The sequence below is a fragment of the Pipistrellus hanaki genome (genome assembly GCF_964339955.1).
Source record: "Pipistrellus hanaki genome assembly, chromosome: 19".
Taxonomy (NCBI): domain Eukaryota; kingdom Metazoa; phylum Chordata; class Mammalia; order Chiroptera; family Vespertilionidae; genus Pipistrellus; species Pipistrellus hanaki.
Genome location: NC_140521.1, coordinates 1,092,250 through 1,112,129, shown reverse-complemented (window position 1 = coordinate 1,112,129; position 19,880 = coordinate 1,092,250). Strand labels below are relative to the sequence as shown.

The 19,880-nt window shown below is 71.8% G+C and overlaps 1 protein-coding gene across 1 annotated transcript in view; it reads right to left on the bottom strand.

The window, feature by feature from the left end:
- Positions 1–2,302: 2,302 nt before the first annotated feature.
- Positions 2,303–19,880, bottom strand: part of NCOR2 (nuclear receptor corepressor 2) — a 99,438-nt gene continuing 81,860 nt past the window's right edge. Inside the window, 19 exon segments of the mRNA XM_084868456.1 lie at positions 2,303–3,248; positions 3,430–3,609; positions 4,379–4,600; positions 6,557–6,610; positions 7,513–7,658; positions 8,124–8,270; positions 8,963–9,156; positions 9,481–9,626; positions 9,793–9,942; positions 11,121–11,605; positions 12,542–12,725; positions 12,798–12,923; positions 13,213–13,362; positions 14,093–14,347; positions 15,307–15,528; positions 16,728–17,073; positions 17,707–17,984; positions 18,624–18,710; positions 18,917–19,048. Of these exon segments, the coding sequence (XP_084724582.1) occupies positions 3,070–3,248; positions 3,430–3,609; positions 4,379–4,600; positions 6,557–6,610; positions 7,513–7,658; positions 8,124–8,270; positions 8,963–9,156; positions 9,481–9,626; positions 9,793–9,942; positions 11,121–11,605; positions 12,542–12,725; positions 12,798–12,923; positions 13,213–13,362; positions 14,093–14,347; positions 15,307–15,528; positions 16,728–17,073; positions 17,707–17,984; positions 18,624–18,710; positions 18,917–19,048 (3,683 nt within the window). The 3' untranslated portion in view covers positions 2,303–3,069.

Genomic DNA, 19,880 nt, shown 5'->3' with positions numbered 1-19,880 from the left:
CGGACGGAGGGGCCCCGAGCCAGCCCTCCCGCAGCTGCCACGGTGAACGCCCTGATGATGCAATAACACCCGGATTGCACCCACCTGGGGGTGCCCTCCCGCCCATCGGGAGCCGCCCGCTCCTGCACGGGCAGCACCTGGGCCTCTGGCTGGGCCCGGGGTCGGCGCGGGCCTGGGGAAGCCCGGGAACCGGCCTCAGCCAGCCTCCAGCGTCCTCGGACGCGGACACCGGCCAGCAGTGTCCGTCCCTCATCGGCCCCATCGGTGTCCGTCACGGGAGGCGGGGGCGGGGGCAGAGGAGGAAGGCGGGAGGGAGGCCTCCTCAGAGGGCTCTGACGCGTGTGCAGGAGTTTGCCAGGGAGACGGGGGTGGGGCACCTGGGCCCCGATGCAGAAGGGAGCCGGGAGGAAGCCGGACAAGACGGGACAGGACGAGCCCTTCAAGGTGAGGACGGGCTGGTGGCGGCTGGAAGCCGGGGGCCCTGTGAGGGCGCCAGGAGGCGTGGGCGCTCCCCACACCCTGCAGACACCCCCATGTCGAATCTGCCCGCTGCCCACTCTGTGGCCAGGAGACAGAGGGGCCGGCTGAGACCAACACCCCCCAAACATATCACATGTCACTCTGGTCTGACAGCAGCCGAGGGGGGGCCGGGGGATCCTGGGGGCACCAGCAGGCGTGGCCAGAGCCACCTGCCCCCCCCCCCCCCCTGGGTTCCTGGTGGAGGCATCTGAGCAGAGTGGAGGGAAACCGGGCCCAGAACAGGCCCTTTGCTGGCCCGACACCGCCACCTGCCTGTGGCCAGCGGTACTGCAGCCTGAGGCTGGGCCTGTGTGTCTGCAATGCCCTCTGCCCATTGGGCCTCAGTGCCGAGGCTCACAGGGTGCAAACGGGGCTCCCTCTCCACCCCCGTTCTCCGCTGCCCCCAATCCTGTGGGAAGGGCTGAACGTGAGCCTGAAGCCCGAGGTCTGGTGAGGGCGGAGGCCGCGGGGCCGTCTGTCTGTCTGTCCCTGGGTGGGCGGCGGCCAGAGGCTCGGCTGTGGAGCCAAGAGGCAGAGGGACTGAAACGGGGTGGGGCCCAGGACCACGGGGCCCAGGCATAGCCTGACTCCAGCCTCGCAGACGGCCTGTGGGTCCACCCTCTGTCAGCCGGCGAGGGCCGGGATTCTGGGAGCAGGCCCGCCCCGCGGCCTGGGAGCCCTCTCCGGGCCAGCGTCCACCCTCTGTCAGCCCCGGGATTCTGGGAGCAGGCCCGCCCCGCGGCCTGGGGGCCCTCTCCGGACCAGCGTTGCTGTCCGATGGCCGGGGTGGGCCGGGGCCGCCCCTAGCAGACAGAGCCCCATGGGACCACCAAGGCGCTCGCCCCAGTGCAGCGCTGGCCTCGGCTCCGACCCCAGGGGGAGCCCTCTGACCTCATGGAGAAGGGGCCAACAGGTCAGCGACACCCCGGGCCTGGGGGCGGCAGAGGTCCGGGGGCGGCAGCCTGGGCGCTGCTGCCGGCGCGGATCTCACCCGCGGGGACGGTGCCCCAGGAGGCAGGGGCATCAGGGGGCTCCCGGGAGGGTCGCAGGAGGCACCGAGCCCTGGACGGAGGGGGCCTGAGGGCGGGGCCGGACGGGGTCAGCACCCCGGGCAGGGCGCCTGCCTCCCTCTGGATGAACAGGCAGCGAGGCCTCCCGACGGCCCCTCAGAGCCAGGCACCCCACAGGCGGCCGCCGAGATTCCCACCGTGAGCGGGGCCGGGCGGGCGTGGGCGGGAGGCCGGGGGCAGGCAGGGGCACGCTGAGGGCAGGGCTCCCAGCCCGCGGCCCGGGCAGCACGAGGCCCAGACGGCGGCTGCCTCCAGGCCGGGCGGGCAGGTGCCCTCCGCGCGGGGCCGGCGGTCAGAGGGCACTGCCTGCTCGTCCCCGGACGCCGGCCTGAGTGAGTCCCGCGGGCAAGCCTCGGTGCCCTGGGGGGACACCCTAACCCCGTGGTCGGCAACCTGCGGCTCCCGAGCCACACGCGGCTCTCTGGCCCCTGGAGGGCGGCTCCTCCACAAAACACCACGGCCTGGGCCAGTCTGTGTGGAAGACGTGGTGTTAGAAGAAGTTTACGTTTAAAAAATGTGGCTCTCCGAAGAAATGTCCATCGTTGTCCTGTTGGTGTTTGGCTCCGTGGACGATGAGTTTGCCGACCGCGGGCTAGCCCATCTGCAAAGGGGGACGTTCCCTTGGCCCCCCAGCCCCCCCTGGGGTTCCCTCCCAGGGACCCCGCCCCCCCTCCCCGGGCGCCCAGCCCAGAGGAAGCAGCCAGCAGCCGGCGGAGTATAATTCGCTTTAATGAGAACGGTGTGTGTAAATGACAGCGCCGCCGTGCGGAGCGCCTTCTGCCCAGGAAGGGGCGGGCGGGCGGGGCTGGCCGGGCGCCCCTCGGCCGCGGGCACGGCGCCCCCGAGGGGAAGCGATGGAAAGCACAGCAGCAGTAATACTGGGTGATCCTTCCTTGCGTAAAACCTCTGAGTGAATTCTTTGCAGGTATCAAAAATATACCCTGTAAACCAACACCTCCCCCCGCCGGCTGGCGCCTCCCGCCCCGGCCTCCGCCGCCCCGGCCCCCGGCCCCCGGCCCCGCAGGGCTCTGGCTGGCGCCCGGGGAGGGGGCGGGGCGCTGCGGGCCGTCCGGGCCGTCCGTCTGTCCGTCTGTCCGGAGCGCGAAGCGGGGCGGATGGAGGGCGGGGGCTGCTAGCTCAGTTCACACTTTGGTTCCGAATGCGTTGGGGGGGGCGGTGGCGTGGGGGGGTGTGGTCGTCCGGCTCGGGTCCCTGGCCGTCCCGGCCTCTGTGCGGCCGCCGGCCCCCTCCCGAGCACCAGGTAAACATCCCCTGAGAAAGTCACTGCCGGGGCCGGCCGGGCGGAGTCCCACGTTAAGGCTTCAGACGGGCAAGGACGCGGCTCGGGATGGACGGGCGGACGATGGCGGGCGGGCGGGCGGGCGGGCGGGCGCGGGGGCTCCTTCCTCGCCGGGGAGGCGGCCGCCCGCCCCTCTCCGGGCCGCTCAGGCCTCCAGGCCCGGCCCAGCCCCGCGGACGGTCACTCGCTGTCGGAGAGCGTCTCGTACTGCGAGCAGAGAAGCGGCTTGGGCTCCTCGTCCCAGGCGTGGTGGGGGCCGGCCAGGGGCCCGCCGGCGGGCAGGCCGGGCGGCGGCGGGGAGGCCATGACGCCCGCCTGCAGCCGCATGATCAGCGGGTTGTAGGGGAACGGAGTGGAGCCTGCAGGGAGGGGGGACACCCAGGGGTGCTGGTGAGCGGGGCCAGAGGCCGGGTTCCCCATCAGCCCTCCTTACCCTCTCCCTCCCCCGGGGCCTTTCTCGGGTCCCGAGAACAGGCCCTACTATGTGCTCACACGCAGTAGGTGCGCGGGCAGCCGGCCCACCCTCACCCCCATGCCCACCTGCAGACGAGGGCCGGTCCTCCCATACGCGGCTGGTCAGCGGCGTCCGGCGGCTGCAGTCCCCCTCCGAGTGCACGGAGGACACGGAGGGGGGCCGGTCCCCGGGGGCCAGGCCCGGGGCCGGGGACTTGGCTTTCCGGCTGCTGGGTCTGCCCGAGACCTTGGCCTTCCCGCCGCCACCTGCAGGGACACAAGGGAGGGGCCGTGTCAGCCGACAGGCAGCATCACCATGGGGACGGAGCCCGGGGCGGGGGGTGAGGGTCCCCGGGAGGAGCTGGGCCCGGGGGTGAGGGTCTGCGCCCTGCAGCCTAGCTCCCCGCCCGGCAGCCTGGGCTGCACCCAGACCGCGGACGGTCAGCAGGCCTGTGGGGAGCAGCCGGGCCCGGGGCCTGGGCCTCCGTGGAGCCCGGAGATTTGGGGGGGCCACAGGGTCAGGCCAGACAGGCGGGCGCTCCAGGCCGGTGTTCTGACCAGCATGGCGGCCGGGCAGAGCGGGGCCCGGCCGAGGGGGCCCGGCCCCTGGACACCGGTCTCCTCCCACCAGCCCGAGGCCGGCAGGGACACCCCCTCCCCCTCCCTACAGAGCGGGGGCCTCGCTCCAGCCTGATCTCCCGCAACAAGACACACGGGCAGACCAGGACACGGCTGTCCTGTGTCGGGGGGGGGGGGCAGGGCGGGTGCGGGCAGCGGGGTGAGTGTTTAGAAAGCGGCAGCTCCTTGGGCCTGGGGGGGCCCAGGGGCCAGGTGCCCACAGGGGGGTGCCCGCCCGCCCGCCCGCCCGCCCAGCTCGGGGTTAGCCACGTCCAGAACCACGTCAGACACGCACGGAAATAGCAGCTCGGAAGCCGAGGGGGTGGTGAGCGGGACCGGAGGCAGAGGGTTAAGGACACGGGGGCGGGGCGGGGGGCGGGGGCGGACGGACGGGCGGGCGGGCGAGCGGAGCTCAGACCTGGCGAGGTGAGTGAGTGATCGCTCCGTCCGTCGGCAGCGGTTATGGGCATAGCAGCGGGCAGGCCGGCACTGGCACTCAGAGCGTTAAAAGCATTGGCGCCGAGCGGGGGCTCCTCCCAGTGGTCATATTTACCCATGAGCGCCTTTCTAATTATGGCCTCCAGCCCCAGGTTGGTGCTGGCCTGCTCGGGCAGCGCCTGGCTTCGGCAGGTCATGAGGCCTGGGGGAGAGACACACACAGGGGCCGGGCCGGGGCGGGGCGGAGAGAGAGTACACGTGAGCACATTTCGGCAAAGCAACACGATTCCCCGTCCCCGGCCCCGCCCCCTGTCCCCGGTGGGCCCGGGAGCACAGAGGCATCCCCGGGGGGAGGGGAGGGGGCCTGGGGGGGCCCCGGCCCGCTTTCTACCCTGCCCCCTTGGGAGGTCAGAGCACCCTCTGTCCCCCCCCCCCCCCCCAGTCCCAGCTGGGGCGGCTTCTGGTTTAAATGCCCGTGGCCTTCGGAGAGGGGAGCAGAGGGCCGCCCCGTTGGGGAAAGGCCACTGGGAAGTGAGGCTGGAGTGAGGGGCCAGGCACGGGGGCGGGGGGCAGGGGCCGGGAGAGACTCGGGGAAGGTGACCAGGACCCCCCCTCCCCCGTGCTGCCGCCCGAGGCCTGGCCCCGCCCAGGAGCCCGGAGGAGAGAGCAGAGACGGACGGTGAGGGTCGCAGCCATGCAGTTACGGTGCGTGCGGGGGGCAGGGCAGAGCTGAGACCGCGGCAGGGCCGCCCGGGGGAAAGCTGGCACGGACACCCAGGGGCCGCCCAGGGGCCCTCGGCCACGGCGCCGCCTCCCGCGGCCGCTCCGGGGCCGTCTGCTCGGCTTTCCCCGAACCAGCCTTTGCCGGCAAAGCCCACGCCACGGGGCGGCGTCTCCGCTGATTTTAACCCTCGGCGCCGAGCAAAGGCGAGGACAGCACGTGACCCGGTGGCCTCCGTGTGGCAGCCTCACCATCCCGTTCCCGTGGCAACTGATGAGCAACTACATGTTTTCCTTCCGCCACCAGGGGGCGCCCCCTCCAACCTTTCCGCTGTCCTGGCCCCTGGCCACCAGCGCGTTAAAAACACACCCCGAACTGTGGCCTCAAGAAAAAGCCGAACCCCGCCCCCCGCAGGGCGAGCGCCGAGGGGAAAGCCAACGCGGGAAGCCCGGCAAGAACCACGGGAGCCTGCAGCCGGCGGCCGGTGTCCCGGGCCTCCTCCCCGCGGTCGCGGCCCCGGCTGGCCCGGGCGGGAGGCTGGCCACGTCCGGGGACAGAGCCGGGAGCGCCCCCTGCTGGCCGCGCGTCTACCCACGCCCGCCCCTGTGGGAGGCCCCAGGGAGAGCCAGCGGGCCCCGCGGGACCCACGAGGGCAGCCGCCAGCCGGCCTGGCGCACGGCCCGGCCGCCCCTGCTCACCAGCCCGGACGCAGGCCCCGGGGCCGGCAGCACATCACACACACACACACACACACACACACACACACGCACACACACACACCCCGGCCCAGGGCCCACGCAGGGCCAGAGCTGAGACCTGCAGGCACACCACACGGCCCACCCCCGAGCCCCGGCCACTCAGGGCTCAGCCGGCCCAGCCCTCCCGGAAGGAGCCAGCGCAGCCCCTGCCCCGCACCCAGAACACCACAGAAGGCTTAGGTTTTAGCAGAAAGATGGCCGGGTAGGCCAGCGGTGGAGCATCGACCTCGGAGCCAGGAGGTCGGGGTTCGATCCCCGGTCGGGGCACAGGCCCCAGCTGTGGGCTCAGTGTCCGGTGTGGGAGGAGCAGGAGGCAGCTGATCGACGTTTCCACCCCCCTCCCTCCCTCCCTCTCCGGAAACCAAGGGGACGTGTGTGAACGTCAGACCGGCCAGGGGACGCCCCGCGCTGCGGCTCGCGTTTTCCCGTAAAACGGACGCGCTGACTGTAGAGGCCCCTGGACGCCGAGGGAGCCGTGCGCCACCCGTGAGCCCAGACCCCCCAGTCCATTCCCGCCGGCGCCGCTCGCCGCGCCCGTCCACAGCCCCCGGGGCCCCGGGACCGAGCCTGCACGGGCCTCCCGGCCTCGCCGACACGAGCTGAGGGTTCCTTTGGGGGACGCAGGGCCCCCCAAGGCGCAGCCCGACCTCCCGGGGCAGCCGAGCGGGGGGGCGGTTACCTGCGCCGGTGATGGCGGGCATGTTGAAGATCTCGGTGCCGGGCTGGCCGATATCTGGAGGAGTGACGGGACGGTGAGACCCACAGCCGGCGGCCCCTGCCCACACCGCTGCCACCCAGGGGGCCGGGCCAGTGCCACCCGGGCACTGGGGCAGTGCAGCCGCGCCTGCTGGGGTGGGTGCTGAGGCTGTGTTCCCACCAGCTGGCCGGGCTGCTGACCGCAGACCCGCACCCCCACCCGGCCCGGCCCTGCCTGCGCCCGCCCGGCACTCCGAGGCCCCTGCCTGCCCCCGCCCGGCTCGGCCGAGGCTGCTGGAGGACTGTCTGCAGCTGTCCAGTCCGCCCCCAGGAGGAGCCTCCGGCCGGCCTGGCTCAGGGACCGACGTCCACACGGGAACCAAGAGGCCGCCCATCGGTTCCCGGTCAGAGCACAGGCCCAGGCTGGAGGCAGCTGATTGGTGATGTTTCTCTCTCTCTCTCTCTCTCTCTCTCTCTCTCTCTCTCTCTCTCTCTCTCTCTCTCTTTTTCTCTGCCCCCTCCAGCTGATTGGTGATGTTTCTCTCCCTCCCTCTCTCTCTCTCTCTCTCTCTCTCTCTCTCTCTCTCTTTTTCTCTGCCCCCTCCAGCTGATTGGTGATGTTTCTCTCCCTCTCTCTCTCTCTCTCTCTCTCCCTCTCTCTCTCTCTCTCTCTCTCTTTTTCTCTGCCCCCTCCCCCTTCCTGTCTAAGAAAACCAATAAAAACATAAGGAAAAAAAAAAGAGGCTCTGAGTGCCCTGATGCGCTCCCCCCACCCCCCCGGTGCCCACAGCGGAGGCCAGCCGGAGGGCCCCCCCGCACCGGGGCCCGGGCTCACTGGGGGGCACTGGGAGGCCAGCCGGAGGGCGAGGGGCCGGCGGGCGGTCAGTGCCCCCCCCCCCCCCGCACCCCCCCGCCCCCCTGCCCCGGCCCCGGGCTCACTGCATTCCGGCTCGTTCCGGCTGTGGGCGCCGAGCTTCTTGCTGATCTCCTGCTTCTTGGACTTGACCATGGCGGACGTGCTCTCGGTCAGCTTGCTGAAGAAGGCGGGGGGCTGCCCCGTGCTCCCCGGGGACTTGGAGCCCATCCTGCCGGAGGCCGGACGGTCAGCCCGCGGACTGCACCCCAGCTCTCCCGCTGCCGGTGACCCACCCCCAGCTCCCCCCTCCCTCCGGCCACGGGCCTGCGGCACCGCTCCCTGCCCGGGGGCTGGGGCATCCCCGGGACCCGGGCTGCCCCGGGCCCACACCCGCCGCCCACACAGCCCTCCCGCTGGCTCCTCTGAGGCTCAGGCCTGGTGTGCCCTCACCTCTGGCCCTCCCCGCCGGCCGCAGCCCAGAGGGCGCTGGCTAAAGGGCTGTCCTGAGCCCCTGGTGGGGTGCGGGATGGGTGGGGTGGGGGTAGGGATGGGTGGGGTGTGGGGTAGGGATGGTGGGTGGGGTGGAGAGAGGGGTGGGGGAGGGGATGGGTGGGGTGGGGGAGGGGATGGGTGGGGTGGGATGAGGAGAGGGTGGGGAGGGGAGGGGAGGGGCGGGCGGGCTGGGTTAGGGCACCTGGGCTCCGCGGGCTCCCCGTCGCGGTACAGCGGGGGGTACAGGGCGCTCCGGGGGTGCCCGGGCTCGGCCAGGCCCTCGGGCGGGGACACGGGCTCGATGCCGTCCTCACCGCTGCCCAGGGCCGTCTTGCTCGGCTCCGGCGTCCTGCGGAGAGGGGTCCCGGGGTCAGAGCTCAGGGCGCTCCCTCGGGGCCGCCCCTGCCTGCCCCCGGCGGCGGTTCCACCCTCTTCCTGGGAGAGCCAGACGCCGAGTGTCAGGAGCTGCGTGTTCCTTCCTTTTCTTTACAAACAGACCCAGCCGGCCAGCACGGCTCAGCGGGGAGCGCTGGCCTATGGGCCAGGAGGGCAGCAGTCTGATCCCGGGGTGGGCTCTGTCCCCGTGGGGGGCGTGTAGGAGGCAGCGTCAGGGATTCTCTGTCATCGTGGATGACTCTATCCCTCTCTCTCTGAAATAAATTTATTTCATTGATTTTTCACAGAGAGGAAGGGAGAGGGATAGAGAGCTAGAAACATCAATGAGAAACATCCATCAGCTGCCTCCTGCATGCCCCCCACTGGGGATGTGCCCGCAACCAAGGTACACGCCCTTGACCGGAACCGAACCCGGGACCCTTCAGTCCGCAGGCCAACGCTCTATCCACTGAGCCACACCGGTTACGGCTGAAATCAATTAAACATTTAAAAAAATAAAATAGAAGTGGAGAACCGCCGCTCAGCTCGGGGGCTGTGTGAACAGGGTGGCTGGCCAGGCTCAGCCCGAGCCCCCCAGCACCGCTCCCTCCCTGCCCCCGGCTGGAGGGCGTCCCGCGGGCGGCCGTGGGCGGCGGGGGCGCTCACCTCTTGCCCCCCTCGCTGTGGGGGGAGCCGCGGGCGGGGGCGCCGTGGTCGGGGGGCGGGAGGTAGAGGTCGGGGGGCGGGCGGCGGAGGTCCAGCACGGGGCAGGTGGCGCCGGGGAAGGAGTAGAGGGGCGCGGGCAGGGGCGTGCCCAGCTGCTGCGGGTGGTGCCGCGTGTAGTCCTGCGTGATGACCTCCTGCAGGCCGGGTGGGGAGGAGGCGTGGGGTCAGGGGTCAGGGGTCAGGCGGAGGTGGTGTCCGCAAGCCAGAACCTTCCGGGGGTGGGATCTAGGCTAAGCTCCAAGGGCAGAGCCCGGCTCGGTGCTGCCCCGCCCCCACCCGCCCCCCCTCTGCCCGCAGCATGCCCGGGCGGGACCCTGGCTCAGGCTGAGGCCCATCAGCTGGACGAGGGGCAGCTGCAGCATCTGACTTTGAGGCTCGGGGGTCCCTGCTCCCCACCAGCCCCCCTCCCGCCCCCCGGCCCCCGCCCTGGGCCCCCCCCAGAGGCAGAGGCGACCTACGCTGATGTGCTGGGCCAGGGTGACCACCCGCTGGTGACCTTTGACCCCCGGCGCGGCCTGGAGCAGCGGGCTGGCGGCGGGCTGGCCCTCGGGCAGCGGCCGCAGGTGCGGGAGGTGCGCGGCCTCGCCGCCCAGCTTCCCCGAGCCTGTGGGGAGCGGGCGGTCAGGGGGGGCGGGGACCGGGGCGGGCCGAACCCCACCTCCGGGCTCCACGGCCTGTGCTGGCCGGGCGGGGGGGGGGGGGGTCTGTGCTCGCCGGGGGGGGGGGGGGTCTGCTCGCCGGGCGGGGGGGCTGGGTGCTGGGGGCCTCACCCGGCTGCTTGAGCCGCAGGTCGCCCTCCAGGGGGCTCTTGTCCAGCTCCTCCAGGGGCCTGGGGAGCCCCTTCTCGTGGCTCAGGCTCGGGGAGCCCACGGGGCTGACGGGCTCCACTCCGTCGGGGCTGTAGCTGCCGCCGTGGTAACCTGGGGCGGGCAAGCGGGGTCAGGCCGGCGGGCGCTGGACGCGGGCTACCCCGGCCCCCCCGGCCTGCCCCCGGCCTGCCCCCGCCCCCCGGCCTGCCCTCCGCCCCCCGGCCTGCCCCCGCCCCCCGGCCTGCCCCCCGCCCCCCGGCCTGCCCCCGCCCCCCGGCCTGCCCCCCGCCCCCGGGCCTGCCCCCGCCCCCGGGCCTGCCCCCCACCCCCCGGCCTGCCCCCGCGGGCTGCTCCCATCCATCCATCCATCCATCCATCCATCCCCGCTGTCCAGACCAGATGGAGGGGGGGTGACGGGACTGGGGCTCCTGGCTGGCAGGTGGGGCGCACTGAGGAAGGAGGGGATGGGACAGCAGAGGGGGAGATGGAGGAGAGGGAGAGCCTGGGCACCAGGCAGGCAGGTGAGCGACTGGGGGACGGGCCGGGGACACAGAGGAGGACCAGGAGGCGTGGCCGGGGGAGAGGAAGACGTGGGGGGGTGTCTGGGAATGAGGATGGGTCAGCTGTGATTGGCTGGGGGGGAGGTCTGTGTGTGTGTGTGGGGGGGGGGCGGGGCAGGGAGTGACAATCAGTCTGAGGGGCCCCTGCAGCCCCTCGTCCAGTAAAGAGGAGCCCCGAGCTGGGGCCTGCGGGGGGAGGACCCCGTCTCCGGATGTGGGGGACAGCGGGGGGGGGGCCTGCGGGGGGAGGACCCCGTCTCCGGATGTGGGGGACAGCGGGGGGCCTGCGGGGGGAGGACCCCGTCTCCGGATGTGGGGGACAGCCTTGGCGGAGGCAGGGGTAGGGTCGGGTCCCCAGCTTCCCATGTCCCTTCCCATCATCCTTGGCGGGTGTCCCCCCAAACCAAACGCTCCGTCCACCCTGGCAGCAGGCTGCCCCCGCCCCCCGGCCTGGCCCCCGCCCCCCGGCGCCCCGCACGGGGCAGGAGGCCTGGTGGGAAGTGAAAACCCCAGGCCCTGTGAGGGGGGGAAAGCAGCGGAAACCCCTCCAGAAAAGAAAAGCCGCGACCAGACGATGTGCAGAGGAAGGGCGCCCCGGCCCGGAGCGCGGGGGCGGGCGGCGGGAGAACCAAAAACCAAAACCAAACCGATGGAGGGCAATGCGGGCGGGCGGGCGGGCGGGCGGGGGCGGGCCGAGGCCGGGCCGGGCGGGGCGGGCCGGGGTCTTACCGTGGCGGGGGGAGCCGGCGGCCAGCGCACCTCCGTGACCGTGGGCAATGTGACGCACGATTACGGCGTCTATGAAGGTGGCCGCTGTCAGGGCGGTCTTACCCAGAGTCCGGAGCTCCAGGTCCTGGACGGAAAAGGGTTTACTGTGAGGCTTATCCCGCGGCGGGTCGGCGGCCGGCGGGTCCGGGCTGGCGCGGTGCGCGGCGAGGCCCTTGGCGGGGGCGCGGGCGAGGGCGGCGTGGCCGGCGGCCGGGGCCCGGGGCTCGGCGCCCCTGCCCGGGGAGGCCGCGGGCTTGGCCAGGAAGGCGTGGGCCGCGCCGTCGGCGCGGGGCCTGTCGGGCCGGCCGCCCCGCGGGGCCTCCTTGGGCAGCAGCGCGGGGTCCAGCAGGGCGGGGTGCACGCCGTCCAGGGCGCTGCCCAGCGGGCAGTGGGCGGCGGGCGGGAACGTGGCGGCCGGGCGGCCGGGCGAGGACATGGCGGTGGACCTGGGGGGGGAGGGGGGTCAGGAGGCGCCGGGGCCCGGGGTGCAGGGGGTCCCCACTGTCCTGAAACGGCTCCCCAGCTCCCCATGCTCCCTGGATGAGCCCACCCTCCTGAGGCTGGCCTGTGGAGGTGACCTCACCGACCCCACTCATCCGTTCATTCATTCGTTCGTTCATTCACTCCGTCATCCTTCCACAACCCCTCACTGAGCACGCACCCTGCGTCAGGGACTCAGTGCTCAGCAAACAGACACAGTGCCTGCGCTCCCGTTAGAAGAGACCAAACAACGGGGGGTCTCCACGCTCTCCTGAACCCCACACCCCATCATCGGCCCACCCACCTGGCCTGCTGCTGCCCTGCGTCCACACTGACCTGCCACCATCTCTCCATCCACCTCTCCATCCCTCCATCCATCCCTTCATCATCCCTCTACCCATCCCTTCATCATCCCTCCGTCATCCATCCCGCCATCATCCATCCCTCTATCCATCACTCATTCATCCATCCATCCATCCGTCCATCACCCATCTATCCAAAATCCACCCATACCTCCATCCATCACTCATCGCTCATCCCTCCCTCCCTCCCTCCATCCCTCCCTCCCTCCATCCATCCATCTTCCCTCCCCCATCCATCACCCATCCACCCCTCCCTCCATCCACCCATCATCCATCCATCCATCATCCCTCCCTCCCTCCCTCTGTGCACTTATCCATCCATCCATCCATCCAACCCAGTCACCATCTTGTTACCTCCTCACCCACCTACCCATCTCTCAGCTCCTCACTCCTCACCCACCGTCTACTCACCCTCCCACCATGTACCACCCACCACCCACCTGCCTCCCCACCATCAGCACGTCTGTCTGTCTCCCCCCGACTCCCCCAGCCGCCCGCCCGCCCGCCCGCGCGGCCCCGCCCGGTGCCAACCTGGCCCACCTCAGGACCGTGGGCGCGCTGTGCTCTGCGGCGGCCGCGCCCTTCAGGCCTGTGTTGTGCAGCACGCTGGGCCGCTGCTGCAGGGCGTCCTGGGCCCGCGGCGAGATGGGCGAGTGCTGGTGGGGGTGCGAGGCGGGGCGGCCGCCGCCCCCGCCCCCGCTGCCGCCGCTGCTCTGCTCGGTGCCTGGGGGACAGGGCGGTCAGCGCCGGGCGGGGCGGGGCGGGCGGGGCGGGCGGGGCGGGCGGCCCCGCTTACCGGGCCTCCAGATGGGCGCGTGCTCCACCGTGGCGCTGGCCGCGAGGACCGGCTTCTCCCGCTCCCGCTCCCGCTCCCGCTCGGAGGAGGACGCGGCTGAGGGTTTTGTCAGGTGGGTGGGGCCTCCTGGGAACCAAAGGCCGAGGCTCAGCCCGGGCGGAACAGAGAGGGCGAGACACCGGCCTGGAGGCGCCCAGCGGGCCTCCGGCTTCCTGACCCGGGCCGGGGGTCCGGGGGATGGGAGACGGGGGGACAGGGAGACGGGGGGACAGGGGATGGGGGGACAGAGGGACGGCGGGACGGGACGGGGGATGGGGGGCGGGGGGCCGGGGGGACAGGGGATGGGGGGCGGGGGGACGGCGGGACAGGAGCCAGGGTGGAGGGACGGGGGGCCGGGGGCCGGGGGCAGGTGCACCTGGGGAGAGCGGGGAGCTGCTGAGCCGGCTGCTGAAGTGCTGGGCCGCGGTGGGGATGTAGGCCAGGCGGTCCATGGCGGTGGCGGCCGTGCCCGGCGTCGGGGGCACCAGCACAGGCAGGTGTGGCACTTGGGACAGGTCGATGATGCCTGCGGGGGAGGGGAGGGGAGGGAGGCTGTCACCACGGGGGAGGGCCGCCAGCCGGCCCGCCCGCCCAGGCCCTCCCGGGGCAGGCGCTGCCCGCGCTGTGCCCGGTGCGCACGGCCGTCTAGCCTCAGTGCCCGGTCCCCCCACCCCGCTGGCTAACCCTCCCGTGGGGTGTTTGCCACCGGTTCTCAGACGGAGGGAGAGGGACAGAGAGAGGGGCACTGCTGTGAGGAGACGCACCGAAGGGCTGCCTCCCGCACACCCCGACCGGGGCCTGGGCCAGGGAGCCCACAACCGGGGTCCGTGCCCTTGACCGGAACCGAACCCAGGACCCCTGGGTCCGCAGGCCGACGCTCTACCCACTGAGCCACACCGGCCAGGGCGCCCACCCCCACCTCTGAAACACCTCCTGTGACCAGGTTTCCCAACTGGACCCGAACTGGGACACTCCAGAACATTCCGGAAGCTTCCCCCCCCCCCCCCCCCCCCCGACGGCTTCCACGGCGCGTGCCACGCAGCCCCAGGCCCTTGGGAGTCAGGGGAGCCAAAACCCCGCCCGCCTTGCCCCGGGGGCCGGAGGGTACGAGCAGCGATCGGAGGCCGGTGTGCGCCCCGGCCTCCCCGCCTGGGGCTCCCCGGCCTCCCCGCCTGGGGCTCCCCGGCCTCCCCAGTGGTCTCCCCGCCCGCCCTCCCCCCCCGCCGGCCTCCCCAGCCTCCCCGCCCGGCGCCCACCTCGCGGGCCGGCGGCGTAGTTGAGGGCCAGCGAGGACTCGCGGGGCGCCAGGCCGCGCAGCATGTCGGCGCGCTGGGCCATGGCGGAGGCGGCGTTGTGGTGCATCTGCTGCGAGGTGATGTAGTCGTTGATGATGGTCTGCCGGTTCTCCAGCGCCGCCGTCTCGGGGTAGCCGCGGATGAGGTAGGGCGGGTACAGGTGCGGGTACGTGGGGTTCGGGGCCAGGTGCCGGGGCAGGTAGTAGGCGGCGGCCGCTGGGAGGGGTCACAGGGTCAGAGGTCAGACGACCCCCCCCCCGGTCCTCATGCCCCCCGATGCCCGCACTCTGACCGCGTCGCCCCGAACACCCCAGGACAGAACCAAGGCCTCGAAGGAGGGAGATGGCTGCTCCCCCAAACACGTGGGGGGCCCTCGGGGACAGGGTGCTCCGGGCCGGAGCCCTCCAGGACAGGGCATCGGACACGGGGGTCCCAGGACGCCAGAGGGGCGCCTGAGGGTTTGGGGAACGCCCTCTCGAGCTTCCTACGTGGGTGGTGGTATTTGTTTTTTTTTGGGATCCTCCACCGAGGATATTTTCCCGTGGATTTCCAGGGAGGGTGGAAGGGAGAGGGAGAGACGGAGAGAAACATCGACGTGAGAGAGACAGATCTATGGGCTTCCTCCTGCACAAGCCCAGAGGGATGTGCCCTTGACCGGAATCGGACCCCGGACCCTTTGGTCGCAGGCCGACGCTCTATCCTCTGAGCCACACCGGTCAGGGCTGTTTGCAGTTTTATTTTATTTTATTTATTGGTTTTTGGGGTTTTTTTGTGTAAGTACCGCGCGCTAACCGATTGCGCCACTGGAGCTCCTGGGTTTCTTTTTGAGAAGCATCGGTCAGCTGCCTCCTGCACACCCCCTGCTAGGGATGTGCCTGCAACCAAGGCACATGCCCTTGACCGGAATCGGACCTGGGGCCCTACGTCCGCAGACCGACGCTCTATCCACCGGAGCCACACCGGCCGGGCTGCTCGCCATTTTAAAGGCGCCGGCCAGTCTTCAGGGAAAGAAACCACCTGGAAGCGTTCGACGCTGAAGACAAACACCACGGCCGCCCCCGGGGGCCTCCGCCCCAGCTCCACGCCTCAGTTTCCCCAAACAGCATCCATCCGCTCGGCCCCGCCCCGCCCCCGCCCCGCCCCCGCCCCCCCCTCGGCCCGCGCCCGGCAGGCACCTGCGTCCAGCGGGATGCCGCGGGGGATGGAGGCGGGGTCGAAGGCCAGCGGGATGTGGCTGCGGTACAGGTCCACGCCGCTCACGCCGCGCAGCAGGTGCTCGTACGGGGACAGCGGGTGCGGGTGGTGCTCGGGCACTGCGCTGTGCGGGGACTTGGCGATCTCGCGCGGCGTGGACGTCAGCTTCCGGTCCTGGGACGCCTTGCCGGACGCGTGGCTACCTGCGGGCCCGAGCGGGCTGGCGTCAGGCCCCCCGGCGTCAGGCCCCCCGCCCCGGCCCGGCCCCGGCCCGTGGCTGCTGTCACCGGAAGCTCAGCGGGAGGGGGGTCTCTGCGCCCAGGACCAGTGTCTTCCCTCACCCACTCACTAGCCTCTCGTCTGTTCTGTTGGGGTCACTGACTCATTTACTTCTAGTTTTGGTTTTGTTTTTAGTCCTTTTTAAAACACACACATGTTGACTGATTTCAGAGAGGAAGGGAGAGGGAAAACCTCCACGGAGAGAATCACGGACCGGCTGCCTCCTGCACGCCCCCACTGGGGATCGAGCCAGCAGCTCGGGCCTGTGCCCTGGCGGGAATCGAACCCTGACCTCCTGGTTCATGGCGGCTCAGCTACGGATCCACGCCAGCCAGGGTGTTCTGGGTTTAGATTTGTTTTTTTTTGTTGTTGTTATTTAGTCTTTCTTTCTTTCTCTTTTTCTTTTTTTAAATCAACATGTGTTTATCTCCTCGTTTCATTCATTCATTGAACAAAAACACTCCGGGAGCATGGACAGCCAGCCCTGTCCTGAGGCTGGGGCTGAGCCAGGGACGCCCCCGGACACAGCCTCCGCCCATGGGGCTGAGGGAGGCGGAGACAAACCAGCCCTCCCATGAGACGGCAGCGAGACAGGCGCGGAGGACAGACGGGATCAGAGGGCGAGGAGCCGCCGAGTGGCTGGCCTTTGGGGGGGCTGAGGGAGGACAGCGGCCAGCGGGGCGGACACCTGGCGGGGGGCACTGCATGGGCAAAGGCCCAGGGGCAGAGGGGCCTGTGTGGCCGAGCCGGCGGAGAGGGCTCTGGCGCAGGGCGGGGCGGGAGGGCCGAGCTGCGGGCCCGAGGCCAGCTTCCCCCGGGAGCAGCAGGAGGTCCCAGACGGACGGACGGATGGACGGATGGACTGCAGCAGGGGGTGGGGCACAATGCGGGCCTGGCTGCCGTCTGAGGGGCGGTTCGGGCAGGGCAGGAGGGGTCGGGGAGCAGGCGGGAAATGGCGGTGGGAGGGTGGTTCCTGAGCTGGATCTGGGGCAGAAGCCACGGCTGCAGGCCGAATGGACACGGTGGTGCCCCGGGCCCGGCCTGAGCTGAGTGCGGGCAGGGGGGCAGTTTCCCGAGACGGGAGCCCCCCCGCCGCCCCCTCCGCCCGGCCCGCCCCACGCACCCTCCTGCAGGCGCGGCGTGGGCTCCCGCGTGGCGCCGGGCGAGCCGCGGGGCAGGGCGCTGGCGAAGGCGGCGGCGGGGTCCTCGTAGGCCAGGGGGCTCTGGCGGGGCTTGCCCAGCTCGGGCATGATGACCGGGGCGCCCCGCGTGATGGAGCCGCCGGCGCCCGCCGGCCGGCCCTTCAGGCTCTCCTCGTAGCAGGCGCGCTCCAGCGCCCGCGCGTCCGCCATCACGTCCAGCGGGTGCACGGCCGGGAAGGTGCGGCCGGGGCTGCCGATGATGGAGCGCACGTCGTGCTTCTTGGCGCCCGCGGGGGCCGCGCCCGCGTCGTACTTGAGCGGGGTGCCCTGCGGGGGGCGAGAGGGGTGAGCGCCCGCCACCAAGGCGCTCGCCCCGGCGGCAACACGGGAGCCACGGCCACAGGGGGACCCCGGGCCTGGCCTCGGCCCCCAGAGCCAGCTGGCCCCGGGGGGTGGCTGCAGTGAGGTCAGCACCCCTGAGGGCGAATCCTTCCTCCCATGGGAGAGGGGGAAGGGGAGCCCTCCGCACCCCACAGCCAGCCCCAGGCTTCCGGCCGGAGGTCAGGGCGGGGCCGCACCCGCCGGCCGGGCAGCAGCGGGAGGAACAGGCCCCGCCCGCTCTGGGCGGACCAGCGGGGCCCGTGGTCGGCAAACTGCGGCCCGAGAGCCACAGGCGGCTCTCTGGCCCCTGGAGTGTGGCTCTTCCACAGAACACCACGGCCGGGTGGGTCTGTGTTGAAGAAGTGACGTTATGAAAAGTTTAAGTTTAAAAAGGCAGGCTCTCCAAAGAAACGCCCATCGTGGTGCTGATGGTCTTTGGCTCCGTGGACCGATGAGTCTGCCGACCGCGGGGCCAGGGAACCCGGTACGCGGCCCGGGCCTGCAGGCCACACGCTCACAGTCCGCCCGTAGGAGGGTGCGCCCGGCCGGGGAACGCTCCAGGACAGACGGCCGGCGTACCTGCGTGATGGAGCCCTCCTTGAGCGGCCGCGGCGCCAGGGGCAGCTCGGGCGTGCGCCGCAGCTCCTCCCGCGGGATCTCGTGCACCGAGCGGCCCGCCTCCTTCACGGTGGCCACCAGCCCCTCGTGCGGCTTCAGCTTCAGCGGGCCCAGCGGGTCCAGCGGCCGCGCCTTGTAGGCCTCCAGGTCCCGGGGCGGCGGCGTGCCCTCCAGCTTCAGCAGCTTGGCCTCGCGCCGCAGGTAGTCCTCCTGGGCCTCCACGTAGGAGCGCGGGATCCCTGCGGGCGGGGGCGGGGCGATGCGGGACCTCACACCCTGCCCCACCCGGCCCAACCCGGCCCATCCCCGCAGGACCCACCCAACCCCCACTGACCCCGCCCCTTCCCCGCCGGCCCCGCCCACCCCACTGACCCCGCCCCTTCCCCACAGGCCCCGGCCCCACCACCGCCGGCCCCGCCCATCCCCGCCTGCCCTGCCCATCCCCACTGGCCCCGCCCCATCCCGCAGGCCCCGCCCCCGCCGTGAGCCTTTCTCCTTATCCAAAGCAGCGGGCACTTTGGGGGGACGCTCTCCAGGGTCCACTGAGGCTCGCGCCCAGGTATCTGCCCGCCCATCCCCCCGCCCACGGCGCCGCCGCCTCCAAACCGCCCGCAGGGCCGCACACAGGCAGCGGGGTCAGCCGGGGTCGCACAGGCACACAGCAGGTGCTCAACGACCAGTGTCCGCAGGACGGGGCGGGGTCGCGCTTTGCTCTTTTCAAACGAGAAGCCCCCGCCTCCCGCTCTGACCGGAGATCGGACCCGTCACGTCCCGGTGTCCGCCCGCCCGGCCCCGGCCCGTGGCCTCGGACCCCCTCCCGATCTGTGTGACCCCCGCGGCCGCTGGGACGGGGGAGGGGGGGGGGGGGGGGGGGGTACCTTGGGTGATGGAGCCCCGGATGTGGTGCTGCTCCTTCAGGTGGTGGGGGCTGTGGCGCTCGGGGGGGATGGCGCGGCCCATGAGACCTGGCGGGGAGGGGGATGGGGAGGGAGGGGGTGGGGAGGGAGGGAGGGCCTCGTGACCGTCCCCAGCGGCCTCGGCCCGCCAGCAGGGCCCGCCCGCCGCCCGGCAGCCCCCTGAGGGCGCCTCCCCACTGTCCGGGGGCGGTTCCTCCCCTCCCGCCGGCTCCCTCCAGGGGGCGCTGAGAGACAAGGGTCCCGCGTGGACCCACCTTCGATGCCGGCCGAGGCGATGGCGCGGCCCACCCGGCCCTCCATCATGTCGTAGGTGCGCTTCGGGGCGGCGGTCTCGTGGGCGGGCCCCGAGCTGCTCCGGCCGTCCTCCTTGGCCACGGACAGGCCACCTGGAACGGGCCACGCGGGTGAGGGAGGGCCACGCGGGGTGAGGGGCGGCCACGTGCTCGTCCCGGCACCCGCAGGTCGCCCTCCCCATCACATGGCTAAGAGCTGGCCCCGAGGAGCCCCCGGACCGAGTCCACGACCCCGATCCAGCCTGCGGGTCAGGACAGGGCCCCCCCACCGGCCCTCACCCTTCCAGGGGCCTGACACAGATGGGACCACGAACCCCGACCTGCCAGGCCATTCTGTAAGCGGGGCGCCCCTGACCACACACGGGCGGCCATGTGAGTGCACAAACACGCCTGCACACAGCGACAGCTTGTGATATCACACACGCACACGCGCACACACGCGCGCGCGCACACACACACACAAGCCCGGGTGTGGACACGCAGGGCACACACCACCATTCGTGTGTGGACGTGGGGCTCTGTGCGTGCAGGTTTGGTGGCTCTCCACACCCCCCCCCCCCCCAGCACTGGCCAAGGCGGAGCCTGCAAACTGGGACCAGCTGACAGACTGGGGCTGCTGTCCGTTTGTCGTCAGAATTAACTGCCGGCATTCGAACCCGGGAGGTTTCAGACACGCGGAGAGACGGGGGTCTGGCTGGGAGCTCACATTCGTACCGGGGGCCCATCAGCTGCTGGGGGACCGCCCCCCCCCGCTCCCTGCTGCCCCGGGCCCGGCAGCTGCCCGCGCCGCTGGCCCCAGAAGGGGCAGGAGTTAAAGCCCATTTCACAGATGCTCAGCCTACCAGCGAGGCTCAGGCTGGTCCGGGGCCCGAGTGCAGATGCTCCCGGTGCTCTCTGCCCACCACACCCGACTGCCCGCCGGCCC